The sequence below is a fragment of the Tursiops truncatus genome, chromosome 10 (assembly GCF_011762595.2).
Source record: "Tursiops truncatus isolate mTurTru1 chromosome 10, mTurTru1.mat.Y, whole genome shotgun sequence".
In the NCBI taxonomy this organism is placed as follows: Eukaryota; Metazoa; Chordata; class Mammalia; order Artiodactyla; family Delphinidae; genus Tursiops; species Tursiops truncatus.
Window position 1 is genome coordinate 80,273,857 of NC_047043.1, and position 23,365 is coordinate 80,297,221.

A 23,365-nucleotide genomic window follows, 5' to 3' on the forward strand; every position below is an offset into this window, starting at 1 on the left:
GTTGCACATGAAGTTTTTTTTGTTTTGTTTTTGCGGTACGCGGGCCTCTTACTGTTGTGGCCTCTCCAGTTGCGAAGCACAGATTCCGGACGCTCAGGCTCAGTGGCCATGGCTCACGGGCCCAGCTGCTCCGCGGCGTGTGGGATCTTCCCGGACCGGGGAACGAACCCGTGTCTCCTGCGTCGGCAGGCGGACTCTCAACCACTGCGCCACCAGGGAAGCCCACACATAAAGTTTTTAAATAGGTTTTTTAAGAAGCTTCTCTTAAAATCAAATTTAAACACATGCTTTACTGGCTTAATGTAGGTGTCCTTTAATTTATCTTTACTGTGTGTTTGTTTTTCTTTTGATGCCCCCATACAAGCATCCAAGTCATTCGCAATACTCACAGGCTTATATCTGGTCCTTTTCTATTCCAGAGATTCCTCCCTCAGGAAAGCCCTATCTCAGGCCTAAGAAGAGTAAGAGACAGGGGCATGTGGATTGGGACTTCATCTGTTTTGAGCTACTGACTCAGTGGTCCTTACAACCCACACATAATGAACCTCCGCCTTCCCTGTTCTTAGAATTGCTCACTCATGACAAAAACAAGGCAAGCATGTCCAGTGCCAAATGCCATCTCCTTTCCTGGTCTGAAAAGATGAGAGCAGGAAAAGGAGAAAGTGTGCCATCAAGTAGTGAATAAAAACACAAGTACTGAAGTCCTAACACTCATGCCGCTCGCATTAGTGCCATGGAAGTAAATGGCATGCATAATGGACAAAATGTCATCAAGAATATTACCCTGAGCTCTGAAGTCATGGGCTAGCAACCAACCCCTGACAGAGTATGAGAATTTAGTTAAGTCTACTTCATATTAGCCAAAGAGAAAGAATAAAAATGATATAAACACTCGCTAACTTAAGACATTAAGAGCTATTTTCCAACGAAAATGTTCTTTCATATGTACCATAACTGAGTTATTTCTCATCATTTTAACAATGGCAAGAAACTTTCTTCGAGTTTCTCCTCCATGTGGCAGAAGCTTTGGGCTTGGAAGTTCTGATTAAAGGTGAATCTGCCACAATTCAGAAAGCACTTCCCTACCCCACCTCTCCAAAAGACTTCAAGAGGATGGCCACCAGAGAGCAGCGGGAACCAACCATCCTGAGGAGGTCCTGGAACATGCCAGCTCACTGTAATTTGTCCTACTATAAGTTTGCCGTGAAAAGACAGGCCTGTAGTTCAAACACTTTACATTAAATGATTTGCTGAGTATGAAACATTCCAGGTCCATCACCAACCGTGATATACTGTGCCTATGCACTGCCTCCATCTACTCCTTCATAATTGACTTTTTTCTTTTGAAAGTACACATAGTTATGAACCTGAAGTACTGTCTGGAAGGATAACTTCACTCATTATGGTATAGAAAATCCCCCTTGGAACTACAGAACTTGAAAATATATTTTCTCCCTCTTTTTCTCTCAGTGCAAAGATCATTTTGCCCATCTACTTGACTTCAACGGGATTCAATTTATGTGTACTTATACATAATTTATAAACCCAATTTTAAGCCTTAATGTTTTATATGTTGATTCTGAGAGATCAAGAGTCAGGTCCACATTCATGTAAGATAGAGACCAGGTTTGCCTCATAACATTCTCCTAAGCAATGCAGCCATCAAGCTAGACTATCCATCAAGCCTGATGACTTCAGGTGGTATGAGCCAGGATTTGTGGAAACCTTAGCAATGGAGACAAAAAGAGAGAAAATTGAAACTCATGGATATTTTTATCAGAGGGATAAAAATAATTCCAAGCTCAGCAAAACCAGGGTAGTTGGTTCTAGCTCTGAATGCTAGTCTTATGGCAAAGCCAAGAGCATTTTCTTGGGATTAACTCGAACAGGTCTCTAAAACCAGAATAACTCCTTGTAACGTTCCTGAGTGATTCCTGAATCTGCAGATGCACGTAAACCTCCTTGTATCTACTAGTTGGCTCACATTCCCAGAGTAGTGCCTTCTGCAACATTCTTTCTCAAACTGGCTGCACCGTGGACTCACCAGGAAAACTTAAAAACTCCTGAAGCCTCAGTCCCTCTCCGTTCCAAGTGATTCTGATGGAATTCATCTAGAGAATGAATGGTCTGGGTATGTGTAGTGTTAACGGCTCCCCAGTGGTTTCTAATGTGCAGCCGAGTATGAGAATCCAGGTCCTTTTAAACTCTCTTTGGCAATTTTAGGTTTTTTTTCTTTTTTTCCGAAAGAAAGTTCTAGATCTTATTCATCTCCTTATTCACTGTGTCCTCTCCAGTGCCTCTTCCCAGGATTCCTTGTAATCATAGTCTGTAATTAGAAAACTGGTGAGACACTTTGTGGAAGTCTGTCTGGCCCATAATACTGTAAGCTCCATGCACGTAGGATGAACATCCCCACTCCTCACAGAATGGCACAAATATGGCGCACAATGAATAATTATTTGGTTGAATAAAAAAAATTAACTGTACTAAACTTAAAGAATAAAATAAATATTAATAACAGCAGCTAACAATTACATAATCTGGTCCTCCAAACAGAAATTTAGATCCAGGGTTAGTTGAATCTGTGGGTGCGAAACCCATGGATGCAAAACCCAACTGTATTCATTGTACTCTGCAATTTTACATGAGAGACTTGGGCATCCGTGGATTTTGGTATCTGTGCGAGCTCCTAGAACCAATCTCCTACAGACAGCAAGAGACAACTGTATAGGCATTAACTATGTGCCAGAAACTGGTTTAAAGGCTTTACAAATGTTAACTCATTTATTTATTACCACAAACCTAAGACACGTACAAAGTCATATCCATTATACAGATGAGGGAACTGAGGCACAGACGGATTAAGTTGCTCAGGGCCAAACCTTGGTGAGAGAGCCAGGATTAAAACCGAGGCAGCCTGGCTCTAGGGTGCCTCTTCTTACCAACTAAATTATACCGTGCCTGGCCAGTGGCAGAGGCTGGCCAACTGCCCCTATTATATACATGACCAACACCACAGCAACCACATCCTGAAGATACCTACCACTGGCACTGCTTTCATGAAAAGACTGCCTGAAGTTCCAGGCACTGTGCTCAAAGCACTTCATGTGTTATTTCATCTAGTACCACAAGTTATTAACTCTACTTTACAGATTAAACGTCAGGCACAGAAAGGTGAATCAACAGGCACAAGGTCACACAGCTAGGAACTGGCAGAGCTGGATCTCAGCCGAGCTATTTCTGCCAATGAGGTATAAGCTCTTAATGACCACATAATGACCCCTATAGTTGGCGAGTTATATACTTTTTTAAACTATCTAACATGCATGACAAGAATACCTTGAAACAACTTCTTGGCCCCTGGTTTTCACTGCTCTCTTCATACCTTCCCTAGCATGTTATTTAGTCTCATCTCATACAACAGAGTCACATCAAAAACACATTTGATTTATATGAATCCATCTATACAGGCACGGGGATGGAATAAGTAAGTGAGAAAGAATAGAAATTAATGAGTAAAATCTAGTGGGTGACCCCACTGCCATTTCATTCAAAGGACGTGAGTCCCTGGGGGAAATGGGAGGGAGTGAGACCTCACTGCTCACTCCCAAATGCTCAATGGCTTGGGTCTCACCACACTACTGGGATTCTAATGTTTAAAGATATTAAGACACATGGGTAACTTAAAGGACTTTCAAACCTAATTCTGATTATATTTTTTGCTTTATGAACTGTCTTTAGAGCCTCACCTTCACGTGGACTGTGTCTCCACTGTATAGTGGCTTCAGTGAACTACAGACAGACGTACAGGAACCAAAAGAGGAATGAAAACTAGCTCATGCCCTGTTTCTTGTCTGGCCCACTCTCTAGGGGACCCATGAACACTCAATAACATGGTAACAACCTCAGAGGTGGAAGAGATAGCAACAAGGTCTCACCTTGATATTGAACATATGAATTAAAAGAAAAGCAGGCAAATCTCAATTCCCCAGTGGTGGTTGACATAAAGATGATTTGTCTAATGGTGAGGGAAAGTTATATGCTGATTCTCTGACCAAAGAGTTTCTGTAAAAGGAAGTTGCACAAAGAGCCATCAAGATAAAGAAACATTAAATTGTATTTTTTTAAAAAGTGATTTTTTCATTCCCCATGTATACCAAAAGGAAATGCAGTAAAGACCTTCCTTGTGTCACATATCATCGTGAATCAATTTTCTTGACCAAACATAAAACTTGATTCAACATCTCCACCTTGAAACATTCTATTATCACAGCTTTTGTCAAATACTGAAAGATCTGACCACTTCCCTTTTCCCCAGATAGCACTAGGAACCCAGATAAAAAATGAAGGTTGTATTTTGTAACAAGAACAGACAGGAGACTGAATCACAGCAAAACACTTACAAATCAAGAGAGGAGAAGAAAAGTATCAAGAGAGATTAAATGCACAGAGAACAATAATAGGAAGGAAATCTCCTGTGAAAAGAAGCAGCTGATGGTAACTTAATCGGGACAAAAATGAACTAGATTTACTTCAATGACTGAGCTCAAGATGAGGTAATTTCCTCAAGTTTATAGAAAGTCACTTGAAAAATTACACAACTTGTTGCTGTATTCTACTTTTAGAGAGAAGAGAAATAAAAGATCTCCGCGAGGGAGCTGATCTTCAAAGAAATGCATTTACGATCCCAGCTGATGAATTTTACCTATTAACTAGGAGACTATCTTTAATTCTCATTTGGATAGAAAAGTCACTTTAGGACAGTTAAGGTCCCTCTGAGTTTCACGGAAAGATTTTGACATAAAAATAAGGGAATAAAAAAATCTTAAAATACATGGGGGTATAGAGTGTATGGGGAAAGAACTGAAAAGAATTGTTAACAGAGGCGGGCCCAAGGGCCACTACACAGCACAAGAGAATGCTGGGGCAAACTCTCAGGTTGGTGAGAATTTTAAAGGTATGGTATATTAAGCAGACTTGCTGGGTTGTCAGTGACAGACAATGAAATCTAATTCAAAGGGGAAAAAGAAAGAATGATTTGGCTCATAGCTGGAAAAGATGTGGAGCAGCTCACAGAAGTAAAGAGAAGCTTCAGATCCACAACAGTCATCCTCAAATTTAGGCAAACATGAGAATCACCAGAAAGACTTGTTAAAACACAGAGCTGGGCTCCACCTCAGAGTTTTTGATACAATAGCTTTGAAGGGGGCCAAGAATATGCATTTCTAAAAAGGTTCTAGGTAACACCACTCCTGCTGGGTCAACCACTTTAAGAACCACTGAGTTACAGACAACTGGCTATATAGGAATGAAGCACTATGACTGAGAGAGTCTTCATCATGCAGGTTCGCTCCTGCATCTTACTCAGGCTTTCACCAGGTGGGAAGGAATAGAGCCTCCTGGGCCACATGTTTTAATTCATGATACCGGAGACAGGTGGCCTTTTCCATGAGCTTCAGGAGGAAAGCTGACTGGACTGAGGGGCCTGTGCTAGGAGATCACTCCTAAAAGCAGCCTGCTTTCAGGGAGGCAGTAAAGCAACTGGCCTACCTGGAGTATAAGGATACCCCATAGGCAGGAGGGAAGAAGAGAGGATCCAAGCAGGGACACAGAGCCTTGGAGGAGGCACTGAATTTGATGGCATTACCAGGATCACAGGGAACGGGAGAAGAATACTTAAACAAGAGAAAGAATCACGAGAAAACATGATGAGCAAAGAATAACACGACAGTATGGTTCTAACAGCCTACAGTAAAGTTCACTTTGGCATCAAGATGTACCAGGTACGATCAAATTCACTTAAGATACTGGTTTTATGCACATGTTATCTATCTTTACTCACAGAGTAGTGCTTCTTGCATAATCCATGGTGAAGGATTAGTTTTTTTTTATTCCCTGATAGTCACGGACTGATATTTTTGTAAAACAAATATTATGAATTGCTAGCAAACTGATCTTCCACTTGCGTGTCATGGCAATGGCAATTTGCAATCAAAGTTTCTCAATGCCTATTCTGTTTTTGTACTTATCACAAACCTAAAACAAACAGCTCAGAGATTGGCACTTCTGCACAAACTGGCACTGGTCCAGTGCCACACTTTGAGCAGCACTACTCTAGACTTCGGTGGGCCAGGAGTTCTCTGTCACAATTACTTGTTAATAAGCAAATGAATGAGCAAAGTTCTGTTTCAGTAAAACTTTATTTACAAAAACAGGTGTGGAGCAGGATTTGGCCATGAATTACAGTTTGCCTGTCCCTGCTCTCAACCAGTGTTCCTCAAAGTCTAATGTACATAGGAACCATCTGTTGTGAAAACACAAATTCTGACTTGATGGGTATGTGGTAAGGCTGAGATTCTGCATTTCTAACAGCCTTCACGTTGATGTCAACATTGACTGTCCATGGTCCCCATTTTGAGTAGTGAGGGTCCACAGACTCTTCTCTGTGAACTCAGAGACTGAGATGTGACCTCAAGTATACTAGGTGCTTTATACTGGGTCTTTATTGACCTTAGAAAAGACTACATCTGTCAGTCAGGCACATGTCTTCCTCTGCTTTACAGAGATGATTACAATCAGAAGGAACTGATAAGAACAGCCTCACTGGAACCAATGACATCAAATACTGGATGGATTCCCATACTCTCAGTCAGCCCTGAACCTGACACACAGTAGGTCATCAAGAAGTATCTGTTGACTCCTCACTGGATGGGGAATACCAAGCTGTGTCCACTAGGAAGAGGAAGCTAGGGTGATGGTGGGGCTCTAATTTCTGTCCTCTTATCTTACCTAAGATATCTTGCATTGTTTGATAAACTGATGCACCTCTCAACAGGCAGTGTTTTAAGGTTGTACGTGGAGATAAAGATGGAATGATAGAATTTATTCTTTCAGTAACACATCTTTTCATGTTTCTTAGCTTTTGTATTTTTTAATTTTGCTTCTTTCACTCTTCTCATTTGAATATCAAACACCTCTTCTTTGGAATTTGCTTAACACTGTCGGCATTTGGATTAGCTATTTGGAAGTTCAGCTTCATGAAGAAGCTCCATTTATAAAGTACAACGACAAATCACAGATTATAAAACACAGAAAAATATCAGAAGTCATCTAAATACAGTGTGAATTGGACATTTCCCTGCCCGCCTGCTGGCCAAATGCCAATATTCTTGGATCATATTGACACAGTGAAGATTCTAAGTCGCTTACGTCTCCTTCTCAGAGAAATGTACTGCTTGGGATTAAAGAACAAGTAAAATCTAGAAGGTCATGGGTTAAAGCTCCAAATGGATTTTCTGTTCACTGTTTACGATCCTAAGGCCTCTGAGCAGACACCTAAATGTCTGCTCAAAAATATTTTAGTGGAGTTCTAATTGAGAAAAAGGGATGTGTCCAGAATGTTTACAGATAACGGCTAATGAAAGAACTCACAGATAAGCTAGAAGAAAAATAATTAACTAGGATTTGTGCCAGTTGCCCATTGGGAATGCTAACTAACATGTGTGTTCAAAATGCTCTGTTTCATAAGACCTCAAAGGTGGTAAAAGAGCATCCCAGGAGAGGGTCCTGGATATGTAGATAAAATATCTATCCATGTTCACAAAGGATCTCTAATTGCAAGAGAGTTGCCATCCAAATTATTAAAGTTGCAGTGTAAACTATTCAAATGAAAAGAACCTTTTTTTAGGTCCATAATAGAGCAAGCAACATTGCTTAGACAACTTTGGCAAAGCAGTAGTGAGTAAAGGACAAAGGAAAGGAGGGCAGCTCCAACGGATATAGATGTTGGATTACATTGATTTTCTTTTTTTGTTGTATAAAAGTCTGTTTTGTACCACAAAGCTTTTCATGATTGTTACTATTCCATTTGTTAACTATATTGTACCCTGTTTTAGCAAACCTGATTTACAAAGTTCACATACATCTTGAAAAAGATTTTAAATACTAGGCTTCTTTAAATTATCTTCTAAATAACAAGAAGCCTTTAAAACACTGCCAATTACTAATATTGCTAGTAAAACTCACAGTCAGGGAGACCAGCTAACAACATGAGAAGATGATTATCATGTAATATTGGACTAATAAAAGAAGGCCATCAAAAGGAAGGACATCCTAATTATAACCTTATAAAGAAGATACGCATAGATAATGCTGGAAGGAAATTTAACAAACTGTAACAGCAGTTGTGTGATGGGAATAAAGTTAGGGGTAATATTTTTAATCTTATACTTTTAAGTAGGAAAGGTAAATTTATAAAAGTGAAAAATGATCAATTTTTTAAATGTAAAGAAAACTTCATTTGCATAAAGCAAAGGGACCTAACTAGGTAAGGAAATCATTGTTAAATGAAAAGTGAAAACTAAATTAAAATGTTCTCAAGGTTTATTTACTTAATCCATAGGTATAAAGCTACTATGTCTCAAAAGCCATTAGTGACCCATTTCAAAGGTTCTCATAATCAAAAGACTTCCCTTTAGGAAACATATAAATGCTAATTATGAGAAGAAAAGTTTTTTTTTTTACTTTACATTAGGGGTTCCGGAATGTCCTTTCTTAAAAAAGATTAAATGGAGTCTCTAGCATATGGTTCTGAAGAGCTGTCCATAATTATCCAAAACTTTATAAAGGCAATTCTCATTATTCAGAGCAGTTATGGTCTGTAAAGTTGCAATGAACACTGAATTAGTGAATACTGATCCATCGCCCCTAAGGGAAATACAGGGTTAGGTTCCTGAGAGCCCTTGGTCACATTTTTGTCAACCTATCAGTACATAATCTTGTTTTCTGTGTGTTTGTTTCTGTTTCAGTGTGTCTTATTTAATATACACTGTGGATTCATTAACACTGAAATTGTGACCAATAGCATTGTAAATCATGCCTCAAGAAAGCTTATCTAACATGTATTTTCTCTGTGAGGCACTTCACACTAGACAGTACTTTAGCACTACATGTGGGTCCATTTTAAACAGCAAAATAACACACCAAAAAGGACAAAAACATGAAAAATGGGGCACTGAATAGATCATGAAAATGAAACTTGTTTACTGTAAGAGAGCTGAAACATGAAAGGAGAATCTTGCCTTGATTGACATTCACTGAGAACAGCATGTCAGATAAGTAAAATTTTTCAACACTGTGTGTACTTTTGCAAATGACCGTGAAAGCACTGTAAGTATTGATTTTGGGGTCACAAATAAATTTTAGAGCATAGGCAAATTTGTAAATATCGAACTTGCAAATAGTGGGAATCAACTGTACTAAGAAGCCTGGTTGAAAAAATGCATATTAGGTTACAATGAAATTCCTTCAATACTTTGAAAAAAATTCCTTCAATACCTTGCAAATAACTAAGAATCTTATCAATAACTAAAGAACCATGCCATTTTAATCACAACATCCACCTTGCTTTAAGTCACATTTGGAGGGGTGGGGAATACAATGTTTCCACTTGAAACTGGACCTTAAATGGTGATTCATGAAGCAACAAATTTTAAAAGTCTTACTAAAAGTTTTATGAGAAACTAAGTAAATAATAGCAAAAAATAGTAACATGCATTAAGTGGTCTCACTTTACCTAACAATATTTCAGGTGGACATAGATATAATGGCATAATAAAATTTTATATAGACCAATTCAAAGACAAGAGACAGGATGGAAAAAAAAGAGTGACAACATATATAAAAGAGCCCATTCCCTTGATTTCCAAAACACACACACACACACACACACACACACACACACACACACCTGTATTTTAAATCTCTGTGAAAAAGAGTGACATAAAAATGGAAAATTGGTCAAAAGATATTAATAGGCAGGTCATAACAGAAGTAATAAAAAATGTTCAATAAAAGAAAAATAAGATGTTACCTCTCATGATAGTAAAGAGTCAGAGTAATGATGGTCAGAATGTAGGAAAACTTATTTGATGAAAACCCTCTATGTTCCTTCAACTAGTATTGAAATAATTTGGCAGTAAGTGTAAAAAACTTAACCTCTGCATACACTTTTACCCTCTTGCTTTTCAACGTCATCTACGTAAATAATCTGACCTGTCTGTAAAGTTATGAAAACAAGGAGGTCCACAGGAGCATTATTTTTAGTCGGAAACACCCTGAATACCAAATAACAGAGGACTGGTTAAGTAAACATATATCTATAAAAGTGAATACTATTTAGCCACTGAGGATGCTGTAGAGTACTACAAAAAGACAGACAGTACTACATACAAAGTGAAAAAGGCAGACTATATAATAGTGTCAGTTATATTGATACTAGTTTTGTCAAAAATGCTATACTATATTATTCATTAAAAAGTCTACGTACATGTAATTTAATGTATTTTTGTACTTTTCTGTTTTCTTTTTCCCTAATCTAATAATTAGGGGAAAAGGGATGCTGCTTAATAAAATACCCTAAAACAAAGACAGAACACTATGTAGAAAGCCACTGTGAGTCAAGCCAATTTCTTCAGCAAGCCCATATGGACATGTTGCTCATTTAGGAATGAGACAGTCACTCCTAATTCTCTGACAGTGGGTGGGGGCAGCATGGAGGGAAGAAGAAAGAGGATTCAGTGTCTTCAATCTCCTGAATCCACTGGGGCTCATCCCACCAGACTACAGTTCACCTCTGCGGAGCAGAAGAATCAGAGGTCTTCACAGTTCAAAGGTTTTTAACCTTGTTCTCCAGAATAATTTTACTAAGTTCACTCTCCACATCCAGTGATTCCTCTACCAGCCAATTTGGATTCTAAAACAATACCTCAAAAATAATAATAGTAAAACTGCCTTGATCACTCTACCATTATAAGATGATTCTTAAGATTCAGAGATGCTTGACATTAATCCTGGTCATTATTTGATCAACTTGTTAGGAAATACACTATTTTCTAATTGCTGAGCTCAACTACTTGTTTTCTCAATGCAATAACATTAAGAAGAAAAAAAAATCCTAACTCTTGTAATAAGTATATATTATTTCCAACCTATATGATATTATAATTTGATTAGTGGTTCATTTCTCTTTAACAATCTACAAAGACCTCTCCATACAGGATTCATAATGAATTACTGAGCATGCTGGGACTAATCATAAAATTTGCTATAATATCCCAAAGTTTGTTAAATTCTTTAAATCACTTACCACAGAACAAAGTAAGGCGTATTAAAATCTGAATTTTGAGAAGCAGAGCAAAGCGTACAAATATTATTTTTTATTTCTTTCTGAGACTATGTCAGCAAGGAGCATGAAAAGAGATTTAGAGTGTCCTATTAGAGATGCTCTGAAAATGCGGTAGCTATCAGACACACTGATCACGTGTGAGATACGGAAAGAGCCAATACTGTAAGAGCCAGGGCCTGGCTCTTACAGTATTGGCAAGTAAGTTGGGCATAGAGAGCCTGACAGTCTTGGAAACTTGGGATGAATGGACATCAGGAAAAGAAATGCAAAATCATCATTTATGAATTCATGACAGTAGGAAAACCACTGCGAGAAGAAATGAGCCCAGGGAGGATGGTTTTCCACTCTCCAGTGTATACACAGTGGTTACCCTAAATGAGAGGCTATCCTAAGGGGAAGGGGAAACCAAATGACAGGTTGCAAATCAAGAAGCACAAAAACATTTTTATTCTTTTCAGACTAGGCTATCAGGTAGATGATCACCATAAAGAATGGCTGCTTTTCGACTCCATATGAAAGTAAAATTTGTTTTCAAACTGTCCTGTAAGAATGGAGATGCAGGGTAATCATTTCAAAAATATCGCTCATATTTAAAATATATTGGACATTATATTTGAAAATGAATCCCTAAAGAGTTCTATCAACCCCCAAAATAAATATTCCCTTGCAGATAAGGCGTTTCAGCAAATACATGTGGCATATAATAAAACAAGTTTTTCTTCATGCCTCTGATATAAGCATGTATATAAGAGAAAAAGAGGATACTGTTTTGTTTTCCAATATATGATAATCAACAATACATGAGGCATTTAGTATGTATTAATTCTAAAACATATTTGTTACAACTTAAGGCCTTTGCATAAACCCTTTATCAAAAATACAGCGTGCAGTTTTATGTCCCTGGCCTCAAACTCTAAAGACTTTTCAAGCACTTACCACAGAGCTAAAACAGCTGGCCTCTCCTCAAAGTTACACCAAATTATATTTTGTGGTTCTCCCAAACATGAATCTAATCCTCCCTTTATTAAACTGTGTTTTCTTCGTTGTCTGAAGGGAGAATCACTGCAAGCTACTGAATTGCTTACACATTTCATCAATTTCAAAACAACCCAGGCAGTAACACTGGTGACAATGAACTGTTTCAGACAGCTCCCATTTCTGTAGACGACCATTTATTCCCCAACTGTTTCAGTAATTCTAAATCTAAGCCTTTAAAATGATAATCAAAATGAACACTCAATAAAAAAAAAAAAAAACCAACACAAACTAAAGTTTTCATCATGCTTTAGAAAGGTTTGCCAAGTACTTCACATATATCTTAGATGATAATAAAACAGTGCTTTGGGGTATTATTTTCAGGTCTACTTTATACATGAGGTGACAGAAGTTGAAAGAGTATATTCAAGTAGCTAATAAACACATGAGGGAAAGGCATTAAACCACAATAAGATACTACCTCACACCTACCAGAATGACTAAAATGCTGATGAGGGTGTGGAGAAATTGGACTTCCCACACACGCCTATGAGAATGTAAATTGCCACATCTAGGGAACTGTTTGGCAGTATCGATTTAAGCTGAGTATATGCATACCCTACTACCCAGAAATTCTAGTTCCAAGTATCAAAAATATGCTCCAAACGACATGTATGAGAATGTTCACAGCAACATTATTCATAATAGTCAAACATAAGAAGCACACAAATGTCTATCAATAGAAGAATGACAGAAAAGTTCTTGCAGAGTCATACCATAGAATACTATACAGCAATAATGATAAGTGGACCACTGCTACATAAAATATGAGTGAATCTGAGAAATAAAAGTCAAGTGAAGAATGGCAAATACAAAAGTGTATACAATGTATGATTCCATTTGTATTATGCTCAAAACCAGGCAAAACAAATCTTTGATATTAGAAGTTAGGAGAGTGTTACCTTTGGGAAGAAAGCAGGGTAGGGGGAGGATAGTGGGGAGGCATAAGGGGCTATTGGGATGGTGACTGTCTTAGTCCATTCAGGCTGCTATCACAAACTACCATAGACTGTGTGGTTTAAACAACAGTTATTTCTCACAATTCTGGAGGCTGGCAAGTCCAAGATCAAGGCACCAGCAGATTCAGTGGCCACTTACTGGTATACAGGTAGCCAACTTCCAGCTATGTACTCACACTGTGGAAGAGGTGGGAGAGCCCTCTGTGGTCTCTTTTATAAGGGCACTAATCCCATTCATGAGGGCTCTACCCTCATGATCTAATTCCCTCCCAAAGGCCCTACCTCCTCATACCATCACATTGTGGGGTAGGATTTCAACATATAAATTATGAGAAAACACACACATTCAGGCCATGACGCTGGCCAGGTCCTATTTCTTGATGTGGTCAGAGGTTCCACAGGTATATTCATTTTGTCATAATTCATCGAACTATATACTTAAGATTTGTACAGTGTCCTCTATGTAAGTTATACTTTTAATAAAAGTTTATTAAATTTTTCGATTGTACTGTCATGTGAAATTATTGCCCCTTTAAATTGGAAATGTGTGTATCTCATTTCATGCAATAAAGTAACCCTCTGAGGTAATAAGTACTGTTACTATCTCCATTTTATAAAAGAGGAAACCAAGACACAAAAAAGTTAAATGACATGCCCAAGGTCCCACAGCCAATACGTGTTAAAGACAGGACTGTAACACAGGCTGCGTGGCACCAGAGCCCCACCAAGAATCCCTTCCTTCTTAAACGAGTATTTGGTGCTTATAGAGCACATTTCTTGCTAGACATTTAAAGGGCTTTAAAAATTTGACTCTAAGTTGGATCTAAACCAGGAAGCACAGTCAAATCAAGCGAAGTGACGTCACTAATGCCAATCATATGCTACTGCTTTTCAAAATCAGGCCTCCCGAGGGCAACAAATTTGCTTAACTTCGGACAATACAGTCGAGGTTACTGTTGAGATTCATATCAACCATCTTTTTCTTTAATTCATTTATGCAAGACGTTTTACATACTCCAGATGTTGTTGCACTCATTTTCTACACCTTTGGAATTCTAAATTTAAAATTAGAAACAAAAGCCAAAGCACCCATCAGGAAAACAAAAACGTAAGGCTAACATTCTTGATAGTGTTTCTCCTTTAAATGTGTTCAAATTCTTTATAGATTACCACAAAATCCTACTTCTATTTTATATCAATTTTACTCCCTGTGATTTTAGGAACACTAATGTTTAGAATCCTGGAAGTTATAATGATGAGGGTGAGATCATATCTATTCTACCACCAGCAGAACAAACTCTATTACCTTTCTCTCATCTCAAGCCCAGGTGGCAAATAAGAGAAGTATAAAATATTTAATGATACACTTCATGGGAATCCAGTTTACAAAGCTATCTAGTAAACACTCTTGTTTTAGACAGTTTGGCAGAGGAACTTCACTTCATATGTATTACAAATAAGGAACAGATCAGTTATAAAGGTACGTGTGTTAGGTCCCAATGAAAATCAGCATTTGGGCTAATGGTCAAGTGAAAGAAACACAAGTCTCAGCTCCATGGCTGACATTAGGAGTGGAAACATATGCCAATCCATAATATTTTTCTTGAATGTTGATGCCTATTACTTGATCAATAGAATTAGCTTGTACATATAACAAACAAGTAGTTGTTAGTATCAGCTGATTTAAGTTTAACAACAACAGGCCTTTTGTAATTTTGAGTTTCAGTGTATTCAACTGACTAATCTTTATATCTAACAAGAAAATCAATACCTTTGAAATAATTAGCTTTGGGCTCTCGGGAATCTCTACTTCTGGGCAAATGGATGGGGTTCTACTTGAAATAATTACTGCCAGAACTATAATCAGTTTCTTTGCAAGATGAAATCAATTCATCTATACTATTTTCTAGCCTCTGTTCTCTGAAATCTGTGACACAGTGCCAGGATTGAAAATACCCATTACATTTCTATGCTTTTTAACGGGCTTTGAAATTTCAAGATTTGGAAAATGTACTGTGAGATGAGCCAAGCATGCATTTTCCTGATATAGCATGAGAAAAATAAAATAACTCCCACATACTTTTATCTATACAAGATGACAGTCAAATCTCAAAAAAAGTTTAAATACTCCAAGCATTTGAAAATATTCTATAGGGTAAAGTCAACGTTTTTGAAGAGATTGTTTTTTTTCAAAAACAAAAATAAAAAAAGCTCTCCAAGTGATTTTTCATTCCCTTCCTGTACTTTTATGAAATTAAAATTCAGGATCAGCCCCTAAGAAAAGATATTCCAAAGAAAATGCAATGATTGTCCTGTTAGGTTTAATCCTTTGTTGGTTCTCTTTAATTCTCAGCACTGAGTTTCACTAAATGTACAGTATTTCATTACAGTTCCCTGTCCTCTGGGTACTTTGTAGTTCAAGCAGTTTAAAGAGCTGTGTATTACGTCCATGGTATTTACAGATTTCAAATGGTTTGAAAATCCCTGGGATAAAAATTATTCTTCCCTTAGAAAGGAGTAGGAAGGAGGGATAAATGAATTAATGAATGATTACAGAGCCTCTGATAATATTCCTACTTAACCAATGAAAACGAGGTGCTTCTGTAAACAGAAAAATCAACTGCAGACACTTCACGGCTGGGTGACTTTGGACTTCAGTGACTTTGCTATTCCTGAACAACCCTAGAGCAATGAAGATACGTTGCTAATATTGTTTAACAATTTTATGTGTGTGTATGTGAATCAGAAGGAAAAGACAGCAAAAACATAAGGTTACCAACTAAGTCATAATGAAAACAGACAAGCATACCACTAACCTAAGACAAAAAAACTGCATGCACATGAGACCCCAAATGCCAGTCTATTTATGAGTGGGAAGCTTCCATATTAAGTTCAGACAACATTTCTTTAAAAAGAATCTGATATTGTTTTCATTCATGATTTTCTTAGTGATGGTTCAGATTTCCTATGTCTTCAGATATGTCAGGAACCAAGAGAATGTGTCACATATTAACAATATTAAGATAATGATTCTCAAATAAAATTTACAATCATATGGTTGTGCTATATACACTACCCCAAAGAACTGTGAAGAGAATTAAATGACATATATCAGATATTCAAAAAATACTAGTCTTTTCAATATAATAATATCCACCTAAATCGTGTTATCATAGACAACTGAATACCTACAATGGAAACAAACCATACTGGTACTTAAATTGATTAAATATTTACTGAATACCTTCTATGCACCTAGCATGAGTACGATAGCTACATTCTAGTTAAGAAGATGCCCATGAAACAACATTATATGCTACTTAGAGCATATGTTACAAACTGTAACGTCTGTAATTGTCAGAGATGAAAATTGAAAAGCATATCGAAGGAGGTGGGGTCATTATTTTCCAGTAATATATAATATTATAAGCCTGTAACTTTCTTCTGTCTTAATCTTATAATATCTTCAGCATCGTTATGAAAGGAATCTGAGACTCAGTCCTCTCTAAGTCACATAAGCGTAGAACTAATCGCTTCACTGTGAAGGACCCAAAAAATATTTCATGCCAACCAATGTTTCATTATTTGCACTACACTTTTTAAAAAAATTTCCTTCTACCTCCCAGAACTTTGTAAGCACATACCCTGAAATAAAATCCTAGGGGCACTTATAAACCTTTCACCCAGATGATTTAAACCATCATGCATTCCAATGAGATATAAGGCAGGATATGCACCTGGGGCTGCAAAGTACATGGGTTGGCTTATTAACCCTTAGCAGCAGGAACAAGGTAGATGTTGATGGTGAGAAATCATTACATCATGCAATCTCCCCTACAAAGAGAGAGGTTACCTTAGGATCAGCTGTGAGTAATTTGAATGCTTGATATACTTGAGATTCCTTTACACCACCACCAAGATCCAAGAAGTTGGCTGGCTTCCCACCATTCAGGAAAATGATGTCACAGGTAGCCATGGCGAGTCCAGCACCATTCACTGTGAAATGCAAATGGCACACAAGACAGGATAAATTTAACAACATGAAAGGGTGCATAAATTTTGTCCCTCCCCCATATTGCTAAAAGAGAGCCCTGATTTTACTAGGCCAATTTCCACCCTGCTTGGAATTCTATTCAGCCAGATAAATTCATAGACTTTAAGAATAATCAGGACTGTTGGGCTTCCCTGGTGGCGCAGTGGTTGAGAGTCCGCCTGCCGATGCAGGGGACACAGGTTCATGCCCCGGTCCGGGAAGATCCCACATGCCACGGAGCCCCTGGGCCCGTGAGCCACGGCCGCTGAGCCTGCGCGTCCGGAGCCTGTGCTCTGCAACGGGAGAGGCCACGACAGTAAGAGGCTCACGTACCATCCCCCCCCCCCAAAAAAAAAAAAAGAATAATCAGGAAATGTGCATAGAAAGAATAAACAAAAAGACCTGGGAATGGGAAGAAGAATTTATTGAGAAGTTAAATCAATCTGGGAAACACAAAGAAGGGAATAGCTTAAGTAAGTAATAAATTTGGACGATTAGTAGAGGAAGGAGTTTTAGGTTCTGGAAAGTATGGAGTTTAAGAGAACTGCAAAAGAGAGGAAAAAGGATATGAAAAGTTGCTAGAGCTTATGAATTACATTCTTTTTAATATTCTTTAAGAGATTTGAGTAAAGAATGTGATTCTTTCAATTTTTTGCTTGCTGACAATATGCTCCTTTGAATGTGGCATCCCTCTGGGGTTGAACCACAGGGATCTGAACTTCAATAGGACTCCACACTATTTTACACTTAGCACAACCATGCAAGTTTATGCGTTCTCTGAGAAACTTAGAAAGCAAATGAACAAATTACAGCATTAAAACAACATTCCTAACCCCCATTCCTGTTTCAAATTAATGTAAGAAATGCTCACTAGCAACCTGATCATTAAAACTAGAACCAAAATGTTGCCAGCATCCCAGTAGCTTTTCTTAAGAAACCAAGGAAAGAGTTTTAACATAAAAATTTTTATTTTCCAGAGCGAAGTTTTATTGATCAACTGCACTTCTTTTGCTTCTTAAGCTTAATTATAGGAAATTGCTTTCCTTAGGTTAGAAAGTGCCAAAAAAGTGTTGAACACAGCAAAAACTCTCCAGGTAAAGTAGCTTTCACTTTTTCTGACCCCTGAATTCCTCAAGTAAGCCTATGAACTGTGACTAATTTAATTAAGTCTGGGACAACTAAAATAAAAGTCATTCATATATGATCTTAAAACCATGTGAAATGTGTTAATTGTAGCTTTTGAGACTGCTATCTTGGCCAAATCATGCACACTCCTATAGAGGCTACAAAGAATATGTATTTAATTTGCTCTAAACACACCATTATATGTTTCCCCTTTCTAAACGCCTACAAATATTGAGAGCATATTAACTTATCAAGATCAGAATGATGTGAGCGATCTGGTACATTAGAGTTTTTGCTCCAAAACAAAGCAAGAGCCTTTGGTATCACTCGTAATTGGGTGTCATTTTCTATTGTATTGAACAGCAAACTACTGGATGAGGTCTGTTCAGTTCTGAATATAATGATACTGCTGGTTTAATGAGCTACAAATCTTTTTTATTTTAATTCCATTGAGATTAAGACCTCGGTTTCAAGTGCAGTGAATTGCTTCCACCAGAAACAGAGAAGTATATAAATCTCAGTACCATACTATGGACAATGCAGAAATTGTACTGCCTCTCTAGACCCATTCTTATCTCTGCTAATAAGCCAATTTTACAAATTTAGATGACTATGATAAAATCAACTGTCTTATTAATAAACTGACATAATGGAGTAAACATTTTATCATTTGGTTTTCACAGCACCTGAAACTTTAGTATAATGATTAAAGTATTCATTCTCTTCTACTTCCTCTAAGAAAGCAATTTATCTTAAACCAAGATTTCAGAATAATTCCTAGCGTATTAACATTGACTAGAGTAGCAGAAGTTCTGACCTTTACTAATCAAAGTTTAACTGAAATACTTTAATGTTGTGGTCCTCAACTGGGGTGACTGTGCTTACCAAAAGGTAATGTCTGGAGACATTTCTGGTTGTCACAACTGGTGACAATGCAGCACAGGAAAGCGCCCCACAGTCAAGAATTATCCAACCCAACATGTTCATAGTGCCAGAAGTGAGAAACCCTGCTTTAAACTGGTGACCACCAGCCAAAATGAACTTTGGGAAGAAATTTTGGGTTGTTTCTTAAGTGTTTGGCTACAAAAATCTCATATGTTTACTTGCTATTGGGAAATAACATTTCAGAAACCAAGGGGCCCTAAATTCTGCAAAAATCCACAAATAATTCTTTTGATATAACTGCTTTCTTACCAAAGCAGGCAATGTTCCCGTCCAGTCCTATGTATTTTAGGTCGTATTTGGCAGCTTCATTTTCAATGGGTTCATTCTCTGATTTGTCGTCCATAGCAAATATGTCCTTTTGTCGGAATTCTGCATTGTCATCAAAGTTTATCTTGGCATCAAAACAGACAACTAATAAAGAAAAAAGAAACATACCTAAATATCTCCTAAGGATCTATAAATTAAGTTCTTCAGGCTGACAAGTGCAGGAGAAAGAAAGTCAAATATTGTTATTTTTTCTCATGCTTCAGGCAGGAGAAGCTGTTATGGCTTTCTTGACCTTTAAACTTTAAGGCTACTAAGACAAATATGACATGGTCCCTGTTTTCAAGGGATTTACATCCTAATAAAAAGCATAATAATTTATATCTGTTGGTTTCTATAAAATAACAATGTAAGTTGCCATTACTCATTAAAAGCTACAGACTGGCATAGTTACATACAGATTTGATTTGCAATTTTTATTACAGTTCTTATTTTTAGTATTTAACCTTTCACTTCAATGCAAGGAGAGACTAGACAATAACGCTTAATGCTGTCCCCCTACGTCCTTCTTTTGATGTTGCAAAGTGAAGTTTTTATTTAATCAGTATCCTCACTGATATGTCTAGAAGATATAGTGGAAAGAACACCAGGCCAGAATGAATAGATTTTTAAAATTATTTGATCCTTAACTAAATTTGTAATTTTGATAAAAATAACCTACTTTCTTTCTGGACCTCAGTTTTCTTATTTGAAAAATGGAAACAACAATCCCTAGACTGCTGATACACTTACTCTGGGGTCTGCTAAAGCTAGACCATCATCTTGATGTGAGCAGGACCATCTTATGACTCTTGCGATTCAAGATACAAAACATTAAGAGACCAAGACTAGTCAGTTACAATGGAATGCCGCCAGGCATTATTAGCACCACGGTCTCCACCCTCTGGTGCTGGCAGAAATCTCTAACTCTTTTTACTGGCTAGGAGCCCTGGACACAGTGAAACCCGCTCAGCGACAGGGAGGGACTACAGAGTTTTCCTTGATTTACAGATCTTCCACATGTACAATCAGGTAGCGACTGCAGTGGGGATGGGTGGTGTGCTTGGTGTCTTGGATCTGATCTCTTTTATTAGATCCCTTAGAGTAGAAAGTAATTGTCTATGATGACGTTCCATCATAACCTTCTTTTACCCTGCCTGGGATATCGACAGGCAGGGATCTCTGACCATGAATTTAGGTATTACCCGTCCTCCTCCAGCATTGCTGATAGGCACCTAACTCTTCACAGGGAAAGAACCACCTTCATATATTTCACTCTAAAGTAATGACCATGGTCTGTTAGTCCCACTTGCTTCCTATGAAAAGAAAATATTGTTATATTGTAGCATCCTGGAGTTAAAGACCCCAGGTAGAGGGTTTTTCCAAGGGTCTCTCTACCACAATAATTGAGCACTTTGGTACAAATCCATGCAGAATTATCATATTAACATCTAAGAATTCTCAGCATATATAAAAGTCCAAATCACAAATTACTTAAAGTAACACTGACTGACAAGGGAGAATCTTAAATGGAATTTAATGTCTGCCTGAGTCCTTTGTGTTGCCACAAAATGTCCAACCCCTTTACCCACACATTGTGAATATACAGAGCAAATGAGTAATTACTTTCCAGAATACTGAAATCTTAAAGATGGAATCCTACATTACCAAAGGAATTGGCCAATGTTTTCTGCTTGCTACAGTAGCATTTTCTCAGCAATTAATGACTAGTATAAAAATCGATAGGAAAGCAACATCATTGTTGGCTTTCCATTGGGTTTACAAGTATATATTAATTAATTTATTAGTAATTTTAGCTCCTCCATTACTCACTGGCAAGATTACTTGAAACCAACATGTTCAGAATGAATGGGCAAATGCTATCAAATTGACTTCCTAAGTGAAGAGTTTCAAATAAAAGAATTCTTGGTCAAGGTTAATAAACCAGTAAATGAAAACAGGTCCAGGCTGATCTTTGCCCCTTACAAAGACTACAGTTACAAGCTACTTGAGAGAGAGCGTAATTAATGGATATGTATGCAAAGCGCAGAAGGCAGTCCCAGCTCAATGCCTGCAAAGTCAGATTTTCAAAAGACTCTTTTTCTTGTAATATGATATGTATGCCAAGTACAGAAATGAGTTCACTATTTGGGGACCACCTTGAGAGAACTTTAGAGTTAACCTAGGACCTAAAGATAGTGACTGTGGGATGATAGGGTTATCCATAGGTAGGAAAAAAGGTGTATCTACTATGGTCCCTTGCCAACTGTTCTCCCTCCGTAGAGAAAAGTAAACAACATAATTAGGTCAATGTATGTATGTCCAAGTGCTTTTAGAAATTAAAAACACTACATCAATAGGAAGTAAGTAAGGCAACTGTAAGGAGTAATGAAAAATATCCAAAACTGAATTGCCACCATTAATGCCTAAATCTTTTGGGGGGAGGGTGGCGCTAGAGGGGGGGATAAAGCATTTTAAGGAGGTACATGGATTATGTTAGACACATATTTGTTAAACCTGCTCAATATTTTTAAAATGGTCCCAAACATACAAAGTGCTTTCCTGCCTTACAATCTCAGTTCATAATGTTATGAAAGTTTTCCCTTGAACTTGACCATTTAACGCAGACTCTGGCATCAAAAACACCTGGGCATGAATTATAACTCTCACACTTCCTAACCAGGGGTCCATCGTGTCTCTTAAGCCCAGTGGCCTTGTCATCAAATGGGGACCAGAGTATTTTCTACTGCACTGTATTGAAGGAAAGGGAGGATGCATGCAAAGCACTGAGCCTCACTGACAGCTGCCACTCACTGGTTATTTTTATTATTACCAATGCCATCCTCTACATGCACAGTGCTTTCTTAGGGCTTCAGAAATACGATAGGTCCTTATGGCCCAGGCTACTGGATTCTCTTCTCTTCCTATCACTAAAAATGACCTGTACTTTGTCCCATTCCCTTATAATCCTAGAATTCTGTTTAGAGTACATCTAAACTAATGCCTACTGGAGTTTACACATGTACAGGTTACCTATGGTTTTCAATAAAAATACGATCTTCTGAGTACATCAGAATTTTCCCACAGGAAGGATTTTAATGGTTGGCATTTCAGGCTTTGGAACTGACAGAGAAGGAGATTTTGCCTAAAGGATGATGATGAAAGAGATGACTCTGGTGATCCTTGAATCACACCACACCGTTGCATAAGGCCAGGGAGGCTACAGATGGTCTAAAAGCCCCAAGTGAGACTCTAAGTCAGGCAGTGGCAGAGTACAGCCCTTGGGCCAGCTCACTGCCTGTTTTTGTAAATGCGGTTTTACTGGAATTCAGTCACAACCATTCATTTACACACCTCTGTGGTTGCTGTCCCAAAACAACAGCAGAGATGAGTGGCTGCAATAGAGACTAAATGGCCCCCAAATATTTACTAACTGGCCCTTTACAGAAAAAGATTGCCAATCCCAGCTAAGCCACAGTTCTCATCACATTTGTATCCTACTTTAACAACTGAAAAAATAGTCACAGGTATCATATTTGTATGAGTGAGGGAGAAACTTAGGAAAGTTCATCATACTAGTGTGAAAACAAAAAAGTATGACAAACAAAATAAACCAAAACTTCCAGCTTGCACAAAAGGAGTAGATCAATCCCTGAATACTGATTGACTGTTATATGCTAATTTCCCCCTGCAAGACCCCTCCAAGTACACTTTCAGAACTGGCGGGTTAAAAATGGATCGTCTAATTCAAAAAGAGTCACGTTACCACAATGTCCACTG

General features: G+C 37.8%; 1 protein-coding gene across 7 annotated transcripts in view; it reads right to left on the reverse strand.

Moving 5' to 3' along the window:
- SUCLG2 (succinate-CoA ligase GDP-forming subunit beta) overlaps positions 1 to 23,365 on the reverse strand; it is a 312,483-nt gene that overhangs the window by 143,339 nt on the left and 145,779 nt on the right. For all 7 annotated transcript variants that reach the window (XM_073787531.1, XM_073787530.1, XM_073787534.1 and 4 more), the window contains 2 exons: positions 19,532 to 19,693; positions 17,033 to 17,175 (listed from right to left, as the gene is read on the reverse strand). In XM_073787531.1, coding sequence (XP_073643632.1) covers positions 17,033 to 17,175; positions 19,532 to 19,693 — 305 coding nt within the window. The remainder of the gene's footprint in view (positions 1 to 17,032; positions 17,176 to 19,531; positions 19,694 to 23,365) is intronic.